General features: G+C 30.5%; 2 protein-coding genes across 2 annotated transcripts in view; both read left to right on the top strand.

Moving 5' to 3' along the window:
- The window catches only part of LOC108906032, a 171207-nt gene extending 163220 nt beyond the window's left edge, over positions 1–7987 (top strand). Inside the window, exon 7 of the mRNA XM_018709174.1 lies at positions 7832–7987. Within this exon, the coding sequence (XP_018564690.1) occupies positions 7832–7986 (155 nt within the window). The 3' untranslated portion in view covers position 7987. The remainder of the gene's footprint in view (positions 1–7831) is intronic.
- Positions 7988–10418: 2431 nt separating this feature from the next.
- Positions 10419–18730, top strand: part of LOC108906035 (G protein-coupled receptor kinase 2) — a 168926-nt gene continuing 160614 nt past the window's right edge. Inside the window, exons 1-2 of the mRNA XM_018709177.2 lie at positions 10419–10830; positions 10888–10983. Coding sequence (XP_018564693.1) covers positions 10779–10830; positions 10888–10983 — 148 coding nt within the window. The 5' untranslated portion in view covers positions 10419–10778. The remainder of the gene's footprint in view (positions 10831–10887; positions 10984–18730) is intronic.

Genomic DNA, 18730 nt, shown 5'->3' with positions numbered 1-18730 from the left:
ATAATAATAATAATAATAATACAACCTTCAATTCTGTTTGTGTTAATATCAAAAAGTGCACTTTCGAAATATATCTAAGTCAGTTAAATTAACATTATTATCAATTAATTTGATAATTAATAACAACCTGTAATTTTTTCGTAATGCATAAAATATGTAAATCATAGGGTAATCAAAATAGAAATAAATTAAACAGGAAAACTGTTCTAAATGAGTAAAATAAGTTAACAGTGATAATAAACCTAACACAGAGCCTTCATAAATCTTTGCATGCCACGTGACCCTCGAACTTAGGCAACCAACATTGCAGGGCCGATACTGGTAATAAAATTTCCTAAATCTTGGCGTCACCAATATTAATGATTCGTTTACAATAAAGAATGACAAACCGTGATGTCGAGACAATGCGATCACTGATTGGTTGAATAGAATCTCGTAAAAAATTACACCAAAACAGCCGGTGAAACAGAATGTTGTGTTTTAATGAAATATTGATATCGTTTTAATAATTTTTAATTTTAACGAAATTTAATTGTCACATAGGTAATAAAATTACTGTTCCAAACGAATTACTGATTGTAATCATTTATGAAGGCTCTGTAGTTAACAATATTCAAATATATATAAAGTAAAAAAAATGAGTATGTATTTAGAGAAAAAAGAATGATGGTATCAAAACGAAAATTAAGGTTTCCCATTGTAGCACCTCAAAAGGCTAAATGACAGATTTACAATAGTTATTGAACTAGAAAATCTAAGAATTATAAAAAAAAATAACCAACAGATTTTTATATTCCACATTTCCAATACTGCTCCTTTATGTGTTACGGATTTTTAAAAGCTTAAATGACAGTTTTGTGTTTGAGTTGAAAAGATGGACCATGGACTATTTCTGATGTTCCACCTAAAGATATTCATTTTTTTAAAGGAACGTAGCATAGGGTAAGACTGAGAGAAGAAGAGGCCACACATGAATAAATAAAACTGATAAGTAATTTATTAATAATAATTTCAATTATCTAAAATATAAAAATAAATAATAATGTATGCAAAGTACTGATGAACAAAAAACACACACCTGTAACTAACTGACCCGTGACTGAAATCATTATGCAAATCTAAAAAAATAAAATTAACTACATGTTAATTAATACAAGTATACACGGGAGTCATATTTCCACCAAGGCTATCTTTGACCTTCAGAAACGCATTTCATGATGTTGTGTTCTCAAATTCTATTGTGAAAATTATTTCTTTATAATCTTTTTTTTTTTGTAATTTTTCATACTCCGCCACTGGAAAGGGTAGTATAATCTCAAACAACGGCATGTGCCAGATGGAAGCGCGAGCTACGGCCTGCATAGTTGTCAAATCTCATTTTTCTTGATTCGTATATGTACATTATTTCATAACATAACACAGAAAAACATTGAAGACACGACACACCGCACCGTCACTAAATATTAAAATACGTACGTACATCATACACCTATGCAACAAAAAAAAATGTTTTATATTAAATAATATTTTAATTAAGTACCTATTACTATAAAATAAAACCTAATAAAACACAATATGTACAGGTACAACAAATTCTTTTTCGATTCTAATAAAAACATGTTTCACGCACAGTTTCAAAGTCGCAGCATTACCTAACGTATTGCAAACACCTCCTCGTAAACTGATAAAGTGAAAGTTAAAGTAAATGTAATAAAATAAAGTGATGTGGTATTCCGCTATTCACGATCAGCGGAATTAACGTTTGTTTTTTGCCCATCTTCCACCTCATTCCTCTATTGCTATCCGATTGCTTATTTGATTAAGAAGAAATAATTGTAAGATTCGATCGACTTACCTGTAAGGAAGATCAATCGCAATTATTTGACCATCGTAGTTCTTCTATGATTCATGTTGTTAGGTCTCACTTAGGTATACATGACGCGCGCACAGGTTTAAAGGAAAAAAGTGTTCTCGTACTTATTGATAGCCACTAGTCAGCCAGTTCATTTTGTGACCGAACCAATCGCGCTGTGGGTAAAAAAAGAGTGGCGCGTGGGCCCTATCATAGAAGAACTGCGATGCTCAAATAATTGAAATTGATCTTCCTTACAGGTAAATCTATCGAATCTTACAATTATTTTTCGCACCTCCGTTCTTCTATGATTCATGTTGGTAGATGTTTAGAATAAACAATTAGCGCGATTAAGTGCAGTCAAAAAAGTTAAGTTTCAAAATTATGCGCTATTTTATAGTTTCATGATAAGTTTCTCGAGCAAAATAAGAAGTACTTATATTTTATCAAATTATGACAATCAGAAGAATTAGTGGCTTCTTCTGCTTACTGTTTTCATATTTGATGTAAATTTGTTTTTAAAACAAACTTTTTTTTCAGTTTTCCTTTATTATTCACCATATATTATTTATTATTTATCAAACATTACATATTAGAAATTATTATATCAAATACTGTATACCATACACCATATACCACATCCATCATTTTGATTTGAAACTGTTATATTGTTTATACTCCATCTGCTTATGCAAAAGTGAAGTGAAACGGTTTATGTTTTATACCTTTTTACAAAATGGTAGCATTTTCGAAAAACATATTTTTCACAAAAGAAGAGAACCAGGTTAGGATTTCAAGTCACGGAATACTTTGCTGTAGGTTTTCGTAATAACCTTAATTTATAGGATACTCTTAGTAATTATTAACGGCGGAATGAGAGTCTCGCTGTTCATACTTCTAAGAAAAATTTTCAAACAAAGTATAATAATGTTTTAAATTATTTTATGTAAGTACACCAATCCTATATTTATATTTGGTAGCAAGCATAATGACCTTAGTGTGGTCTCCAAATGGGAGAAGTAACCCAAAGTAATTCATAAAGAAAAACAAATATATTTACACGTGTATACATTATTTTTTTTGTTTTTTTTTTTTTTGTTTACGGAACATTAGAAATCGTCGCTCCTTTACCAATTTGGTAATGTGGAGGTACTTGTAGCTTTTTAGGTTTTGGCTGAGGACTGGCGTAAAGTACAGATTATTCAGACACGAGGATTATATATACATTAATGTACATTGATACTATGAATGCTTAATGGTGATAAATCACAAATCCCTGGGGATAGAATTTTTATCACCTCAGGACATCAGAAAGATTATAGCTATTAGTCTGTACTAACCATAGCTTTTCTACTAACAGCATGCACAATGCGCCACAAGACCTGAGGGAAGCAAATTGCAGCACCGTTTTTTTCTTAATGATAGTGACTGCGCATGCTCAGGTACTCCTGACATAAAGAGAGTGCAACATTTAACCCCTTTCTATATAAATATATTACAGAAAAAAGGAAAGCAATATGAAGCATTGGGAAATAAAAGAACTGTAGCTATTTGAAACGTTTTCAATTTCGTCTTGATATTTTGTTTCAGAAAGATCAGTAACTATTAGTATGACCAAAATTTTAGATTATGTTGTATATTATTTTGGACTTCAATTCAAATTCAAGTCAATGGATAGTCCACTAATATAATAGCTATAAGAAAAATTTAAATGTAGTTATCTATTTCGTGATATTTGATGTATACTTGTTATATAAGTCTGATATCAATTATTGCTTTGATTTGTGAAAGCCAAATTTTTCTTTAATTCATACCCCATAACTAAAGTTACAGTATGTTGAATAAACGTTCTTAAAGGAAGCCGTTTTTTACAACTTTGTCTCTGAATGGCATTGGTATATGCGCTACTAATTCAATATCTCTTCCAAGTAAGATGGAGTTGCCAGTTTTTGCTATATTCATTTTACTAATTATTGGTTTAATATGTCCATGGCAAATTAGATTAAGACATTAATTTTCAGCCAAAGGAAGCAAATTAAATGTCTGAACTTATTTTCTAAACTTCCTAAACATCCTTTTCATTTTGTCTGTCGTTGATGAAGTTTTTAGATACAATTATTTCGATATTGCTTGGACTAATATAATTTTTGTATTATACCTTCAAATGGCATGTATTTCATCTTAAAAGATGCAAATTTTTTTATTTGTTTGACCACAATCAACAAAATTCCATACTTGGTGAATTATATATTTATATATAAGGGCATATACCTAATAGATATACACTAAACAAATCAGTCTGAGTGAAATCCATTGAGTGAAATTATTGAGTACATTTTCAGTCAATATTAGGCATTTTGATAATTTTACACATGTTTGACAATATTTGAATTTTTGAAGTTGTATCTATAACTAAAATTTTATGAGTGAAACTATCAATTCAAATATCAAAAATGTGTAGAGAGTAGATACTTATACTAATAGAGGAAAACTTCACTCAATCGGGTGGACAGAAATTGATAAATTATTGAGTGAAATTGAGTGAAAATAGGTCAAATGTTTCTTACAGTGTATATTTTTTAACTTTTATAACTTTCGTACCTACGCTTCTTAGGTTGTAACTCTGGTTGTAGTTATAAAATTATTAACATTTTTATTCACACTACTCTTCTTCTAATATAATACTTAATTTAAGGTTTCGTTACGTAATTGCTTCCTAATACTTCATTGAAAGTTCCCTTATTATCACTCAATTTTGTCTTCTTCTCAATTGCCATCTTTTCATATACCTACTGTCATAAATGAAACAGTAGGTATAAAAAAAAACTTAATCGGTCTTTTTTATACTTATAGAGAGACAGAGAGGAGTTGCTCAATTAAGTTTTCTATAATAACTTTTGCATCATGTCTGATGATAGTGTCATACCTATTAATAAAATATATAATGCGTTGTTAGCAAAACTGCGTGTATAATTCGCATTAAGTTTGATTGTAGAATAGTACCTATTGAGTGACAAAACAATGCACTCCTTTTTAGATTTCATGTACTCTATTTTCAATAATTTAATTTTATCTAATCAAAGGCTCCTGTTACCAGTAAACTCTTCTTCACATCGCTCTTATTATCCATACTGCTCACAATTTCCGTCCCTCCCCCTAATTCACTCTCATCTGTAAAAAGATGTAAATTTCTAATTCTTATTTAAATTAAAAAGGCGTGGTGAGAACAAGTATAATATACTAACTCATTATTTTGAGTAAGACTCCGTAAGAGTAAAGAAAGGGTTAACATAACTCCGATCTATCTCAAAAAAAAAAGAAAATTGCATTATATTTGTACAATAAGTACAATTATTGTTTTGGAACACAGTACAATCACTGCTTCTGAAAAAATTTAGCTTTAAGCAGATTATTTAAATTTTGCTATGTAAGCAAGGCAAAGTTATAACAGGAAGCCTTTAGAACGAAAAATCCACTTTGCTTGTATACCATGGTATGCAGAGGGTAAAAATAGCAGTACAATTACGCCCAAATGTCTAAAACAAGTTATGGGTGGCGTGGTTAAAATAACTACTAAATACTTAGATAGACTTTGCATGTAAAAAGAGTGAAAACCACACTTCACATGTTTCATGAAATGCGGACAAAATGTCAATACGACTACACCATATTTAGTCGGATTAAATCGATCGCATAGTGCCCCAAAATATTCTGCAAACAAATTGTCCGTGGTCAAGCTAGTTAAAACAGCTGCAATTTGGCTAGCTGAACGACCGTATACTGCTCCAAATCTTTAGCAAACAAAAAGTTTGAGGGCAAAGTAGTTAAAATAACTACGAAATAGCTAGCTATAGACTTTCCATTTAAGCGGAGTGAAAACCACTCTCGACATGTCACATGGAATACTGGCAAAAAACAAGCGGTTACGCCCTATTAAAACGGTCAAAACGACCGAATACTGCCCCAAATATTTGACAAACAAAAAGTTTGCCGGCAATGTAGTTCAAACAACTACGATATAGCTAGCTATAGACTTTCCATTTAAGCGGAATGAAAACCACTCTCGACATGTCACATGGAATCCTGGCAAAAAACAAGCGGTTACGCCCTATTAAAACGGTCAAAACGACCGAATACTGCCCCAAATATTTGACAAACAAAAAGTTTGCGGGCAAGGTAGTTCAAACAATTACGATATAGCTAGCTATAGACTTTCCATTTAAGCGGAGTGAAAACCACTCTCTACATGTCACATGGAATGCGGGCAAAAAACCAAGCGGCTACGCCCTATTAAGACGGTCAAAACGAACGTATACTGCCCCAAATATTTGGCAAACAAAAGGTTTGCGGGCAAGGTAGTTAAAACAACTACGATATGGTTAGCTAGACTTTCCATTTAAGCAGAGTGAAAACGGGCAAAAAAAAACAAAGCGGCTACACCCTACTAAAACGGTTAAAACGACCGTATATTCTGCGAACAAACGTTCGCGGTCAAAATATTTAAAAACAACTATGTACAATATGACCAGCTAGACCTTCCACTTAAGGTGGAATTTGCATTTCAGTGAGTCTAAAAACCCTGCTCTGCGCGTACCATCATATACGAGCTAGTATTATCAAGTCAGGGGCGGCTAACAAACAAATTTTAATGAAATACCTTCTCATCTTCTGAAATATTTTCCTTATATGTGATTTATCTCGGATTCGTGGAAATTCTTTTCTTATGCATAAATACACTACACAAGTCACAATGAGACACAAAACAGATAGGACCTGCACGTGCGGCACAAATAAATGAACTAGCTGACTAACAATAAGTAGTAATGGACTGTTACGAAACACTTTTTTCCTTTAAACCTGTGCGCGCGTCATGTATAAGTGAGACCTACCAATATGAATCATAGAAGAACGGAGATGCGAAAAATAATTATTTCAGAGTGTATTCTGGGCAACGCGTACTATTACCCTAACAAAATTAACCGCTACTTAAAATTGCATCCTGTATAATATATTTCATTTATTTTGAGTTTTGTATACATTTAATTTCTGTAGATATTCTAGTAACTGATTTTCTAAAAGAAGGCCACTTGAAAGAGCAATCCTTCAAATACAGAAATAAATTAATTAATATGTATTGTCTGAAGTCTTTGTCCTAAGCGATGTTATAGCTTTTAAAAACAAGAATAAGAAATAGTTTATTTGACATTTTGGAACATTATTTAGAATATGTACTATATGTCAAACCAAACTCATTTAAGTCCTCACGGTAGGATGCTTAGTGGGCAAAATAGTGGAGTAGGGAAAAGAACCCAAATTGTCTACATTTCTGCCTCATTTTAGTAATTTTGTTTTGAGCATTTCAGGGCTCAAATGAAACTTATCCAGCTGTTATATATCTACATATTTTTTCATTTAGTAGTACCTACTGTTCGGCTAGTTTGCTTTTTATTTTTATTCTATATCTTTATTTATTATTGACTAAATTATCTATGGATGGAGTGACTTTTGGTATCAAAGGAAATAATCATTTCTAATATTTGTAGAATTGTGAAACAGAAACCGATACTCGGTTTTCTAAAATTAACTCAATATTTTTAAAGTAACCTACAAATACAAGAACTAATATGTAATAAAAATATGTATTTAAAAAAAATCGACCCTCTCACATTCTTTTACCATTCACGTCAAAAGTTATACTAAAAATGCAAATCAGTACTTATAAGCAAACGTAAATTAGAATGGAGAACCATATATAATAATAATTAACGACCAAGCAATTATATTATATGTGGCTGGCTTCCTGTTTCTATATTAAATATGCACCTAACATCATCAGCAACCAAATCCTTAATTACTAAAGCCGATTTCTTCTCATACATGATTATATGTACAAAATTTTGTCTAGAGATATATTAGAATTATTATTTATTAAAAAACATTTATTGATTGATAAAAAACTAAATATTATTCATCTTTCAGATTTTCAAACGCCTGTGAAGATGCAACCAGAGAAACATCAACGTCATCATTCTTCGGACAGAGCCAGTGATTCTATTAGGGCCTATTTGTGGCCCGCTCTAATGTTACAAAATAATTGTGTTTACAAAGCCGTTGTTATTACAGGTGGTACTTAAGCCTCAGAAATGTTGATATATCTATTGTTTAAACTTGCTAATAGTATTATTACTTCGATTTATCTTTATATTGTATATGAAATGTACACTGACATTGTATTTAATTATTTACAATACAAATAAGATGTTTTAGAATTACTCTAGTTTTTAAATAAGGAACCTATTTTTAGATAAGTACAAAATTTTATAATAAAAATATGTTTTAATTACATTTTCAATTTTATTAATACTCCGTATTCTGCAATCTACATCCAGTATTCCTTACCGATATTCAAAAAATCGTAAACATATAACTCAATCAGAATTTTGAAACCTCAACCATAAATTTAAAATTGCTGCCCTATTTTTTGATTAGTTTTCTTATTGGTAAACATTATTTATAAATTATAAGAAAGTATAAAATACCTACACATAAAAAATGTCAAATTTCTTTATAATTAATTTCATGTTAATTATTTGGAATAATTTTATATTCATCCATTTACACCTTTTTTAAGTTCTTAGTTAAGAGGGCTCTATAGCAAATCGGCAACCAGCAATACATTTTTATAGATTTTATTATACAATTTATCTAAATATGAATCAATGCACAAATAACAGACTTTCCTCCATTCTAACGCAAATTTTCTATAAAATGGAGTTGATTTGAAACTCAAATTACTTTTAGTTGTAACTTGCCGCTTTTGAACAAACGGTATCATAAATTACAAATTTACACCAAAAAGTTATTTGAGTTTCAATGTTTCTTTAAATTTTATACCCCACCTGCAGCCGTTATTTTTAAAGACAAAACAAAAGGTGAAATATAAAATAGTACGAATTCTTCTGAATATCGCAAATTTAATAAAAATAATAATTCAAATATATTTTAAGAAATTATTTATTATATCATCTGCCATTGTTACTGTAAATACTTGCCTAAAATGATATAATAGTCAATTATGTTACTAATTTACGTTTTATTTAATTATAATTAGCTAAAAAAAATAATCTTATTTTTATCTTTGCTGATTATAAATTTTAAGTCCAGATATTTAGATATTACATTATAAAGCTATGTTTCATATTTATATTTTGAATCTATTTTTGTCTTTTTAGTTTATTGTGTGTAATAACATTCATTCTAATTGAAAAAGATACTACATGTAAAAAAATATATAATTAAATAGGTTCTTTAAAAAGACTAATATAAAATGTAATAGTATATTACGTAATAAGTGTTGTAAAAAGCATTTTACACACGAATGGAAAAGTTACGCACGACGCCGCGTATTACGTACTATACTTTACCTACGACCACTACTGTAAATACTTAAAAACACACCGTCTGCGATCAATGTACGATTCCTATTTTACGCACGGTAAAAAAATCGCACAGTTCGGTAAAAAAATCGTACAGTTTTCCTAGCAACCGCCTAGCAACGGTCAATACAAACAGTATTGTATTGACCGTTGCTAGGCGGTTGCTAGGAAAACTGTGCGATTTTTTTAACGTGCGTAATTGGAATCTTACATTGATCGCAGACGGTGTGTTTTTCAGTATTTACAGTAGTGGTCGTAGGTAAAAATAAAATGGTTAAGCCATGTTTATGATGCACGTAATCTATATAGGTGTACTCGTATATATCTATATGTAAATACAATGATAAATAAAATAATTCTAAAAATAAAAAAGGCGGGGCAGATTTAAAATAGGTAGGGTTTTTCATATGAACATTTCTCTCTTCGAAATACAAAATAATTGTTGGTAAAGTTTCGAAAACAAAATCTACTAAGTAATATTTTTCATTAAAATACAAGCAAAATTTTGTATCCTAATAATTTTTTATTCTAATCATTTTTAAGTCATTTTAACCATAAAAAAACAGTTTTAAATATATTAGCTAATTTGTTTTAGTTGGAGAAAATATTATAGAAGTGTAGATTTTCTTTTAATTTTCATCATCTTGTAGCTGGAAGAGGGGCCATTTTTGTAAAAATGTTTTCATGCGGAACCTTATTTATTTTCAAAAGTACTATCAAATAGGTAATCTAGAGTTTGATATTAAATCTGACTCACCCTGTACATAATAGCTTTCTTATATATAAACATTAGTATTTCAAAATTAGACTTTCTAAATCATAAACCATTTAATAGTTCTAAACTAAATTAATAATTTAAAAAAGTTTTCTATTAACTAAATTCGAAACAAAACTAGAATCTAAGATCAGTTTAATTAAATTTGCATAACCACAATGTATTATAAATATTTCTTAGTGTCTTACTTTAGAAAGAGAGAAATTCGTTCATAAAAAATAATAAATAATGATGGCTTTTATCTTGCTTGTTACGCCGCTGAACACATTTTACGTTACGAGCATTCATGTGAAGTAGCACTGTTCATCTCTTTCTAATTCCCGCTTTCCCTGTCATTCGTCGCCCAGTCTGTGGCGCATAGAAGCAACGAAAACGCGTGTGCTGTGCCGATCGGTTGTGTGAAATCTGCAGAGAAAGTAGTGGTTTGCTTACACCAGTAGGGTGGAAAGTGTAGGGTTAGACACACCCCATAAATACACATCGACAAAGCGAATGTGGATGGTGTCCAAACGGTGAAATATTGTAGAGCAAGTGCAGCGTCTCGTTGATGTTTATCACAGTGAGGGTGCGGAACAACCATTGAACTATTGGCAGTGACCGAGCAGTGCAAGTGCATCGGACACCCCTTCAGATCAAATTTATTATCTGTAATTAATGGAAACGGGTCGCCCTCGGCCCGAATCGCCGGGTAACCAAAACTTTCAAGCTGGAACTCATGGAATTAGAAAATATAGTTGCAAATACAGTTTATCTAAAAGCGAGAGAGGGTGAGTCGAGTACGATGGCGTTAAGGTTAAGGTTACTATAGTCTTTGTGCGTTTCAGGTGGTTCCGATAGTAATAAGGGAAAAAGTAAAAAGTGGAGAAAGATATTACAGTTTCCACACATTTCTCAATGTATTGACCTTATCAACAAAATAGGTGAGTGAATTTACTCACTTTTGTCTTATTTGTAAGAAGTAATTTTAATGTTATTTACGTTTTATAATACTTATTAACTAACCGAGTACTTGAACTTAAAGGACTTTAACCTATGCTTATAAAGTGAGGTTAGAATTATTATTTGTTTGTTTACTTTCCATTGATAAAATATTTATGATACAGACTAATACTTAAATACATGTTATTACTACTTATTTGTATATTAAAATGAAAATATACATGTTTTAATATTCTCTTAAACATTTAGAGGCTATGGATATCTAATTAAGTGCTATAGCTACATACCTAAACATATATTTTCAATATTAAAAAAGTGTATTTTAATTGCATAGCTTAGCCACAAAATTGTTTTTAAGTCTGTAAATACTGATTTGAGAAATAATTAAGAGCCATTATTACACAGCCTTTAAATTGGTAAGTACATACTTACATAAATTACAACATCAACCTATGCATAAAATAAAATACCTACTTATAAAATAGAAAGTTAAGTGGGTATGCCAAACCAACTTCGTAGGAACTTAATGCCTTCAAACTTAAACTAATTAATAAACAGTCTGTAGACAGTCGCCAACTACTATGGATTATACTATTGTAGTATTGGTTTAACATTTATGAATCTCCATTAATTCACGCTCGTATTTATATAGATAAGAAAATAATTATTTGTTTTATTTTTTCTACAGCAGATTAATTGAATATTTATTAAATATACTATATTGATCTTATTGATTTTCTAATATCTACAGCACCGATGAAAAAAAATATTTAAGTAAACCCCTGCCCTAAAAGAATCAGTCAAGTTTATGAAGGTATATAGTTATGCCTAAAGAAAAATTTCACACTAAGAAAAAATGAACGCAAACAAATTTTAGGTACAGAGTTATTTACATAACATATCCCCGTGATACTTTTGTCTACAAGAAAAAAATGGCAAAGACCAAAGTTTTAGAAATTTTCATGGCAGTCTTGACTTTAAACGAGACCATATAACATTATTGTGGAAACTCTCAAACCAAATAGGTATAGGTACCTATGATAATCAGAAAGTTAAAGGATTTGAAACAACTGCGCACATAGAGGGCATCAGTAAAAATAAGTTTAATTTTATCTCCAACACTAAACATTTAATTCGAGATTTAATTGTTTTTTACGTATATGTCTGAAACCACAACTCGATTTAAGTACATTTATATAAAAACATATATATTTAAATAAATCGTTTAAATTTTACAGGTAGACAACAGAATGTTATTCGAAGCGTTACTGAATACACGCAGTAATGAGTCCCAAGTTTTACAAGTATGTACTTACTAAAAGAAATATATTTCTTTTCAGTCGATACAAAAGAGATTCTTTTTCTCTTTTAAGTCGAAAGTGCAATTTTCGTGTTTAAGACGAAAATATATTAGATACTAAAGATAAAACTAAAAACTAACTAAATTTGCATGTACTTTTGTAAATCACGTAAAACATTTTGCTTGACAAATTTCATCTTCTCGCTCTGTGTGAGAGCGGCAATTTTGAATGGAATACATGTGGTGCTATCTGGAAGAAATAATAATTATGTTCTCGACAATTACGGATTTCCTCAAATTCATCATACCAAAAATTAATTAAATAAATAAATATGATACCTGCTTTAAATTTATCGTATAGAATTTTACATCAGACCTGTTATAGACATTTTGCAAAATGTAGAGAAGTTATACAAAAATTGGTGTTTGGTATTTCTCCAAAACTTTGTCAAGTGGTGGTTGACCATATGTAGTGGAATATTGCTGTAAATTTTGTTTTGTTAAACGTTAAAGTTGCCAGTATCCCAGATTTGTTATTGCTAATGTTGCAATGCCACTGTCTAAAATTATAAATAAAAATTTTGATTTTCACTAGAAACCGACGGGGAAACCTCTGACTGAAATTTGTACATTAAAATATTCTGAAAACGTAATAAATCCTTATCTTCTGCTAGGCAATATTTATTATTAAAACACGCATTTTTTTCATTATTTATTACCCGTGTTACTCAGAAATGATAGAAAAGACAAATATATTTTTTAAATAATTAAAATGAAGAGGTCAACCCAAAAAGAACAATTTACGGACCCACCCACCAGACGCGCTGAAACTTATATAAACCCAGCACTTAATTATTATTCAATATACAAGGTTCTCGGATCGATTTCAAAACGAATACGGTTTTTAAGTTCTTCTAAATCACCTGGTCTGTTTGTGTACACACGCGATTTCAAATAGCCCCACAAAAAAAAGTCTAGAGGTGTTAAATCAGGCGAATGCGGAGGCCACTCGATTGTTCCGCGTCGCCCGATCCACCGGCCAGTAAACGTAAATCAAAATCGACCCGGGAATGTTTGAACGAAGTGTAGACGGCGTTTACACACGCTTAGGACAATGCCAAATGGTACAGGGTTGGCAATTCGAACAATTTCGCTAGACTTACACAAACATTAGGGTAATTTTACTCGTTTGAAATGTAATTTTGTCAACTTTGTCCTTTTCGGAGCCATTAATAGTATAAATAGACAATTATCACTTATAAGAACTTAAGGTGCATTTTTCTAAAAAAAATTGTTATGTAAGACATCGAAATTTTCACATCGTTGTTTAGATAATTATCACTGTCATTAATTTCGAACGAAAAAAATATGCGTTGTCATTTAAAAAAAAAAATTATGTCATCGCTGCCGTAAGTGGATTATCGAAAAAAAAAATTCCACATAACAAGGTGCCCTGGAGCAAATAAAAATCAACGGGTCTCACCGTTTTTCGAAAAAAAAATTGTTTAACGAAAATATGAATTTTATGCAGAACTTTTTTACCACGCTGTATATAATTTGTTCAAATTCTTCTTTGTGTTTGATCATTATCATTATCATTCACCCAGTATTCCAGTATTATACATCGTTGAACTCGAAATTTAATGCTTCATATGGTGGTTCAAAAATTCAGTATGGTGTCCATAAGAAAATCGAAAGTTGACTATGAAAACAAAAATCTAGGAGGCCTGGAAAATATTATACTACGTATACGTCTCGATTTCCATTACTCTGCTTTCAATAATAAAAAAGATATGGAAGAAATGCCAAGTTTTCTGTTTTTTTTTTTTCAGGATATTTCAGGAGTAGTGCAACTTTTATACGACTGCTTTTCTTAATGTGCTACTTGAAAACTTAACTTCGATTAAGTTAAAGGGTATTTATTTATACCGAGTATCGAGAACCTACAAAAACATTAATGCGGTACCAGGTGTCCAAAATAAGCAACGATACTGGTCATAGTGAAATACGTTATTTTTTATTTATTTATGTATTTAAAAAAATGTTTAGGTATATTTTCTGTATGACCAACAATTTTTCAAGCTTGATTCCGTTATAAAGAACATTTTTTACATCATACGTTTACTTAATTTAACTCATTTTGATGTAACTAAGTATATCGTGATACTTCGTGATATTACGTATTCTTTATCATTATACGATTTATAAGATGGTAGATGGACAAAACTCGGAGAGGACTCCAATTAGTAGGGACAAAAAAGAGAAAGAAGATGAAAATTTGCTAATGACACCTAAAGTGACCCGATTTTTTAAAACAACTCTAAATTTATTCAGAATAAAAATATTACCTACAGATTCAAAAAATTAAAGTTAAGGAAATCATTATGTTACTCAAAAAATATATTTTTAGTAAATTTTATCGGATTTTTCTTTTGAATGAGTTATAGTGGCAATGTAAACTCAAACAATAATGATACAAATTTTAAAATATATTGTCAGAAATTTAGTTAGACTTTAAAAAAGACTTTTATTTTTCCTTTGGATTTTTCACGTTTTAATATAAAATAGTTCTAGCCTCGGTTCTAGCATTATGGAATTAAATTAAATAACTTTATTAAGTAAATCATATTTAAATTCTCTATCTTTACCAATTCCAAATTAGAATATATTCGGTAAAATCGAGGGTAAAATAATTAAGTGCCCTTAAAATTCGAACAAATTATAGGTAGTCGGAAGTAATAAGTACTTAAAGAAATAACAGTTTTATTTTCTGACTAGACTAACTTTTCGATTTATTTTAAATCTTCCTCGGGGCTGATAAGACAAAACAATTACTACCGAAACTGAATGATCTCGCCTTAAACACTTGATGCTTTAAAATATTTTCCCTTGCTAATATTATTTACTAAATAGGCAATTTTTTTAGCCTGACCAGTTGCATTTGTGCACCGTCCGTTTTCTTTGTTAACCATTTTGTCTATTATCCCTGAAGGATATTTAAAATAAATCGAAACGTTGACCTAGCAGAATATAAAACTGTTTTTCTTCATACCTACTTATTTCCGACTACCTACATACTTACTTCTGTAAGTATATTTTATGAAAATATACTTACAGAATCTGTAAAATATACAAAAAATTTAAAGGCATTTAAATTAGAAATAAAAAAAATAAGAACAAAGAATCGCGACTTAAAAAACAAAATCCATTTGTTTTATTAAACAGACATAATTGTTATAAACATTGATCATTGCTATTATTAAAGCCCGTATAGTTTGATTAAAGTTTCTTTTTGACAAAAGAATATGTGTAAAATTCAAAGAAAATAAGGTTTGTCTTTTATTTCTTAACATCTAGATAGATAGATGGGTATACGAGATATATGTGTAATAGATAGGAATCTAAAAATTACGTTAATAAAGAACATATTATTACGTTAAATGTAATTTGAAAATCGAAATTAAAAATTCAAATTCTAACTCAAAACATTTGTTTTGCAAACCCATATTTTTATAAAAGACCTATATAGATATATATATTCTTTCTATTTGAAAAGCTACATCGGAAGGAGGATAAAAGCATAAACAAGAAATACGACACAAGCAAGCTATTTTTTACTAAAAAGAAATAACTGCCTGTTATTCTCGAAAAAAAAAATTTGAAAATAGGAAGGAGACTTTTTAACTTAAACGTATGGAACACACGAAAGAACACGGCTTGTACAGTAACGAAATGAGAACGGTGGAAAAAGCAGAGAGGAGAAAATTAGAAGCAGGAAATATAGCGCTGCAAAAAAATTCATAAATATTTAAGATAAGTAACAGGGTGGACATTAACAAGAATAGGGAAAATATATACAGCGTGATTCAGAATTTATCCAAAAAAAAATCTGGATGTACAGGGGCCTCTTACAAATACAATTTTGTAAAGAAAAAATCAAAAAGGGCAATTCAAAAATTATTTAAAAATACACTTCTGCACGGCACTGGAAACTGGTCCACTGTAAAACCTGACCTGGCGCAATACGACCGTCACGGTGACAGTGATAAAAACGGGCAAAATCTTAAAAGAATTTCGCAAGGAAAGGAATAAATAGAATTGTATAGCACCTATTTTATATCAGCTAACTCAACTGATTTTGTTCAAATTCATTTGTGGTTTTAAATAATAAAATAATTTGACATACCTGATGTTACAACAACTGTTCAAAATTTTGTCCACCGACGTGTAAACACATTTGGGTCCGTCTTACTCAGTTTCTATTAACTAACACAAATGCTGTCCTGTTTCATCATAACACAAATGCTTCACCATAATAAAAATGTATTCTTGCTTCACAATAAATTAAAACGATATCCATCAACTCCAAGTTGTTATACACGCAAGCCATTTTTGACACTAACTATTAAAAAACTCTTGTAAACATCGGGTTTCAGTGTTCTGAGTCGCTGAGGCCACGTGGCTCTCCATGCGTATTACGAATGACGCTAGAGACTACAGTTGTCCAGCTATGTAATGGTTGAAAGCAAAACAACTTTAATAATTTTTTTCTCGGAAACTATAAGGATTTTACAAAAAATTTTTTTACAATATCGACTCCATTTCTCATGCCGCATCTATTCCCAAATTTTTTTGGATAAGTTGTGAATCACCCTGTATAATTTAGAATATATGAAACACCCTGGTGGATTGATGAGACACTTTCTGGAATATCAAGAATTAATTTTAAATTTAAAAAAGTGGATTATAATTTTAATCATTTATTTTCAACACTCGGTTACAAAAAATTTATAATCTGAAGTTACTGCAATAGAAATTACTCGAGAAATTATATTAATACTCAATAAATAGCTAAAATCACTGTATGATATACTTATATAAATAAAACAGCACACAAACTAAATTAAATAACGATATATATTACATATTATCATTATATGGGCAAAATATGGGTAAAATCGGCTTCAGATATTGCCACATGGTTGTCAAAAGTGAACAAGTGCCGTATAGTATAGATACTGCACCACTAGCACAAATTTGTTCACTAAAATACTCATTTTCATAATTGCCTAGAAATAAATACTTAATAGAAGATGTAGATAGCGGGAGTGAGCTCATGTGAGCATCGTACGTGTTACATAAATAATTGTTTACAGTATTTTAGATGTATTCCCTCGTATTTTATCTTATTCCCACTTATTCTCCTATATTTTATATTTCTTGTCATTAATACTAAATTATTAACCTTTCAACAATATGTTTCTCCATCGTCATTTTTTCTCAATGTAGGTAGCATTTGCAGCATTTATTTTATTGTAGCGAAAATCAGTGTTCCACCTTTTTGTTGTAAGAACTCATACTCGAAGGTACTACATTCAAAAGACTATATCTGAATAGTCACTGACTTTTTGATATAGCTCTAAAAGATACTTAATATCGTTGCAATTAGCAAAAAGGTAAGGTTTAATTTGTTATATTAGAAATACTACAAATTCTCGCCTGGCCTTAATGATTGCAGTAAAAAAATTAAATTAATTTTTCTGAGGAACAGCTACGTGCAAATGTTTCGAAAAGTATCTTTTGTTTTCTCAAAATCTTTATCAAGGAAAAATATTGTAAACCTCAGCAAAAAACCTAGACAGGGCAGGCATTAGGGTGCCGCTAGATACGTATCGAATAAATTGATAGAGGCGAAACTTCAGATCAGAGGTAAACATTCAAACATGTACATGTTATTGTACAATGATAGGTACATAGTGGAATTACAAAAACGTGAAGTGGTTAATGCTTCGCCACTTTTTGTAAAAATAGCATATATTAAAAACTTCGACTATTTTAAAAATACGCCTGTGACCTCAATAAATGTTGAACGATCATTTTCGTTTTTGGATACTTACCGATCGTCCGAGACGATTAACCGCGGAAAACTTAGGTAACTGGTAATTATTTTTTACAATCGCTTTCCTTATGAGAAAGAGTTATTATTTTGTTAACTTGCTGGTACTATATACTATACCTAAATCGAGGGGCGATCCGCTGATGTAATCTTCGTACGTTTGCCCTGGAATCTTATGTAATTGTTTCTGAAATCTTTGCAATCTCCGTGTAATTAAGACGTTTTAATATTTATCTATGAAATTTTATCTGTAATCTACGTAATCTTATCTGTAATGTATGCAATCTTATCTGTAATCTATGTAATCTATCTGTAATCTATGTAATCTTATCTGTAATCCTCGCTGTAATCTGTGTAATCAGCTAACGAATTTCGTCGATGTAGTCGTTATACAACGCCCCCCCCCCTACCTCAATTTCCAAAGGATGCCACAGAAACCTATATAGTGTGATTGGTGTGTTCCGAAGGGCAATCCGCTAAGGAAAAAACATACGAAGATTACAAAATTTCTGAAATCTCTTGTAATGTATCT

Source organism: Anoplophora glabripennis, unplaced genomic scaffold (genome assembly GCF_000390285.2).
Source record: "Anoplophora glabripennis isolate ALB-LARVAE unplaced genomic scaffold, Agla_2.0 scaffold209, whole genome shotgun sequence".
Classification (NCBI taxonomy): Eukaryota; Metazoa; Arthropoda; class Insecta; order Coleoptera; family Cerambycidae; genus Anoplophora; species Anoplophora glabripennis.
This window is presented reverse-complemented; position numbering and strand designations above follow the sequence as displayed.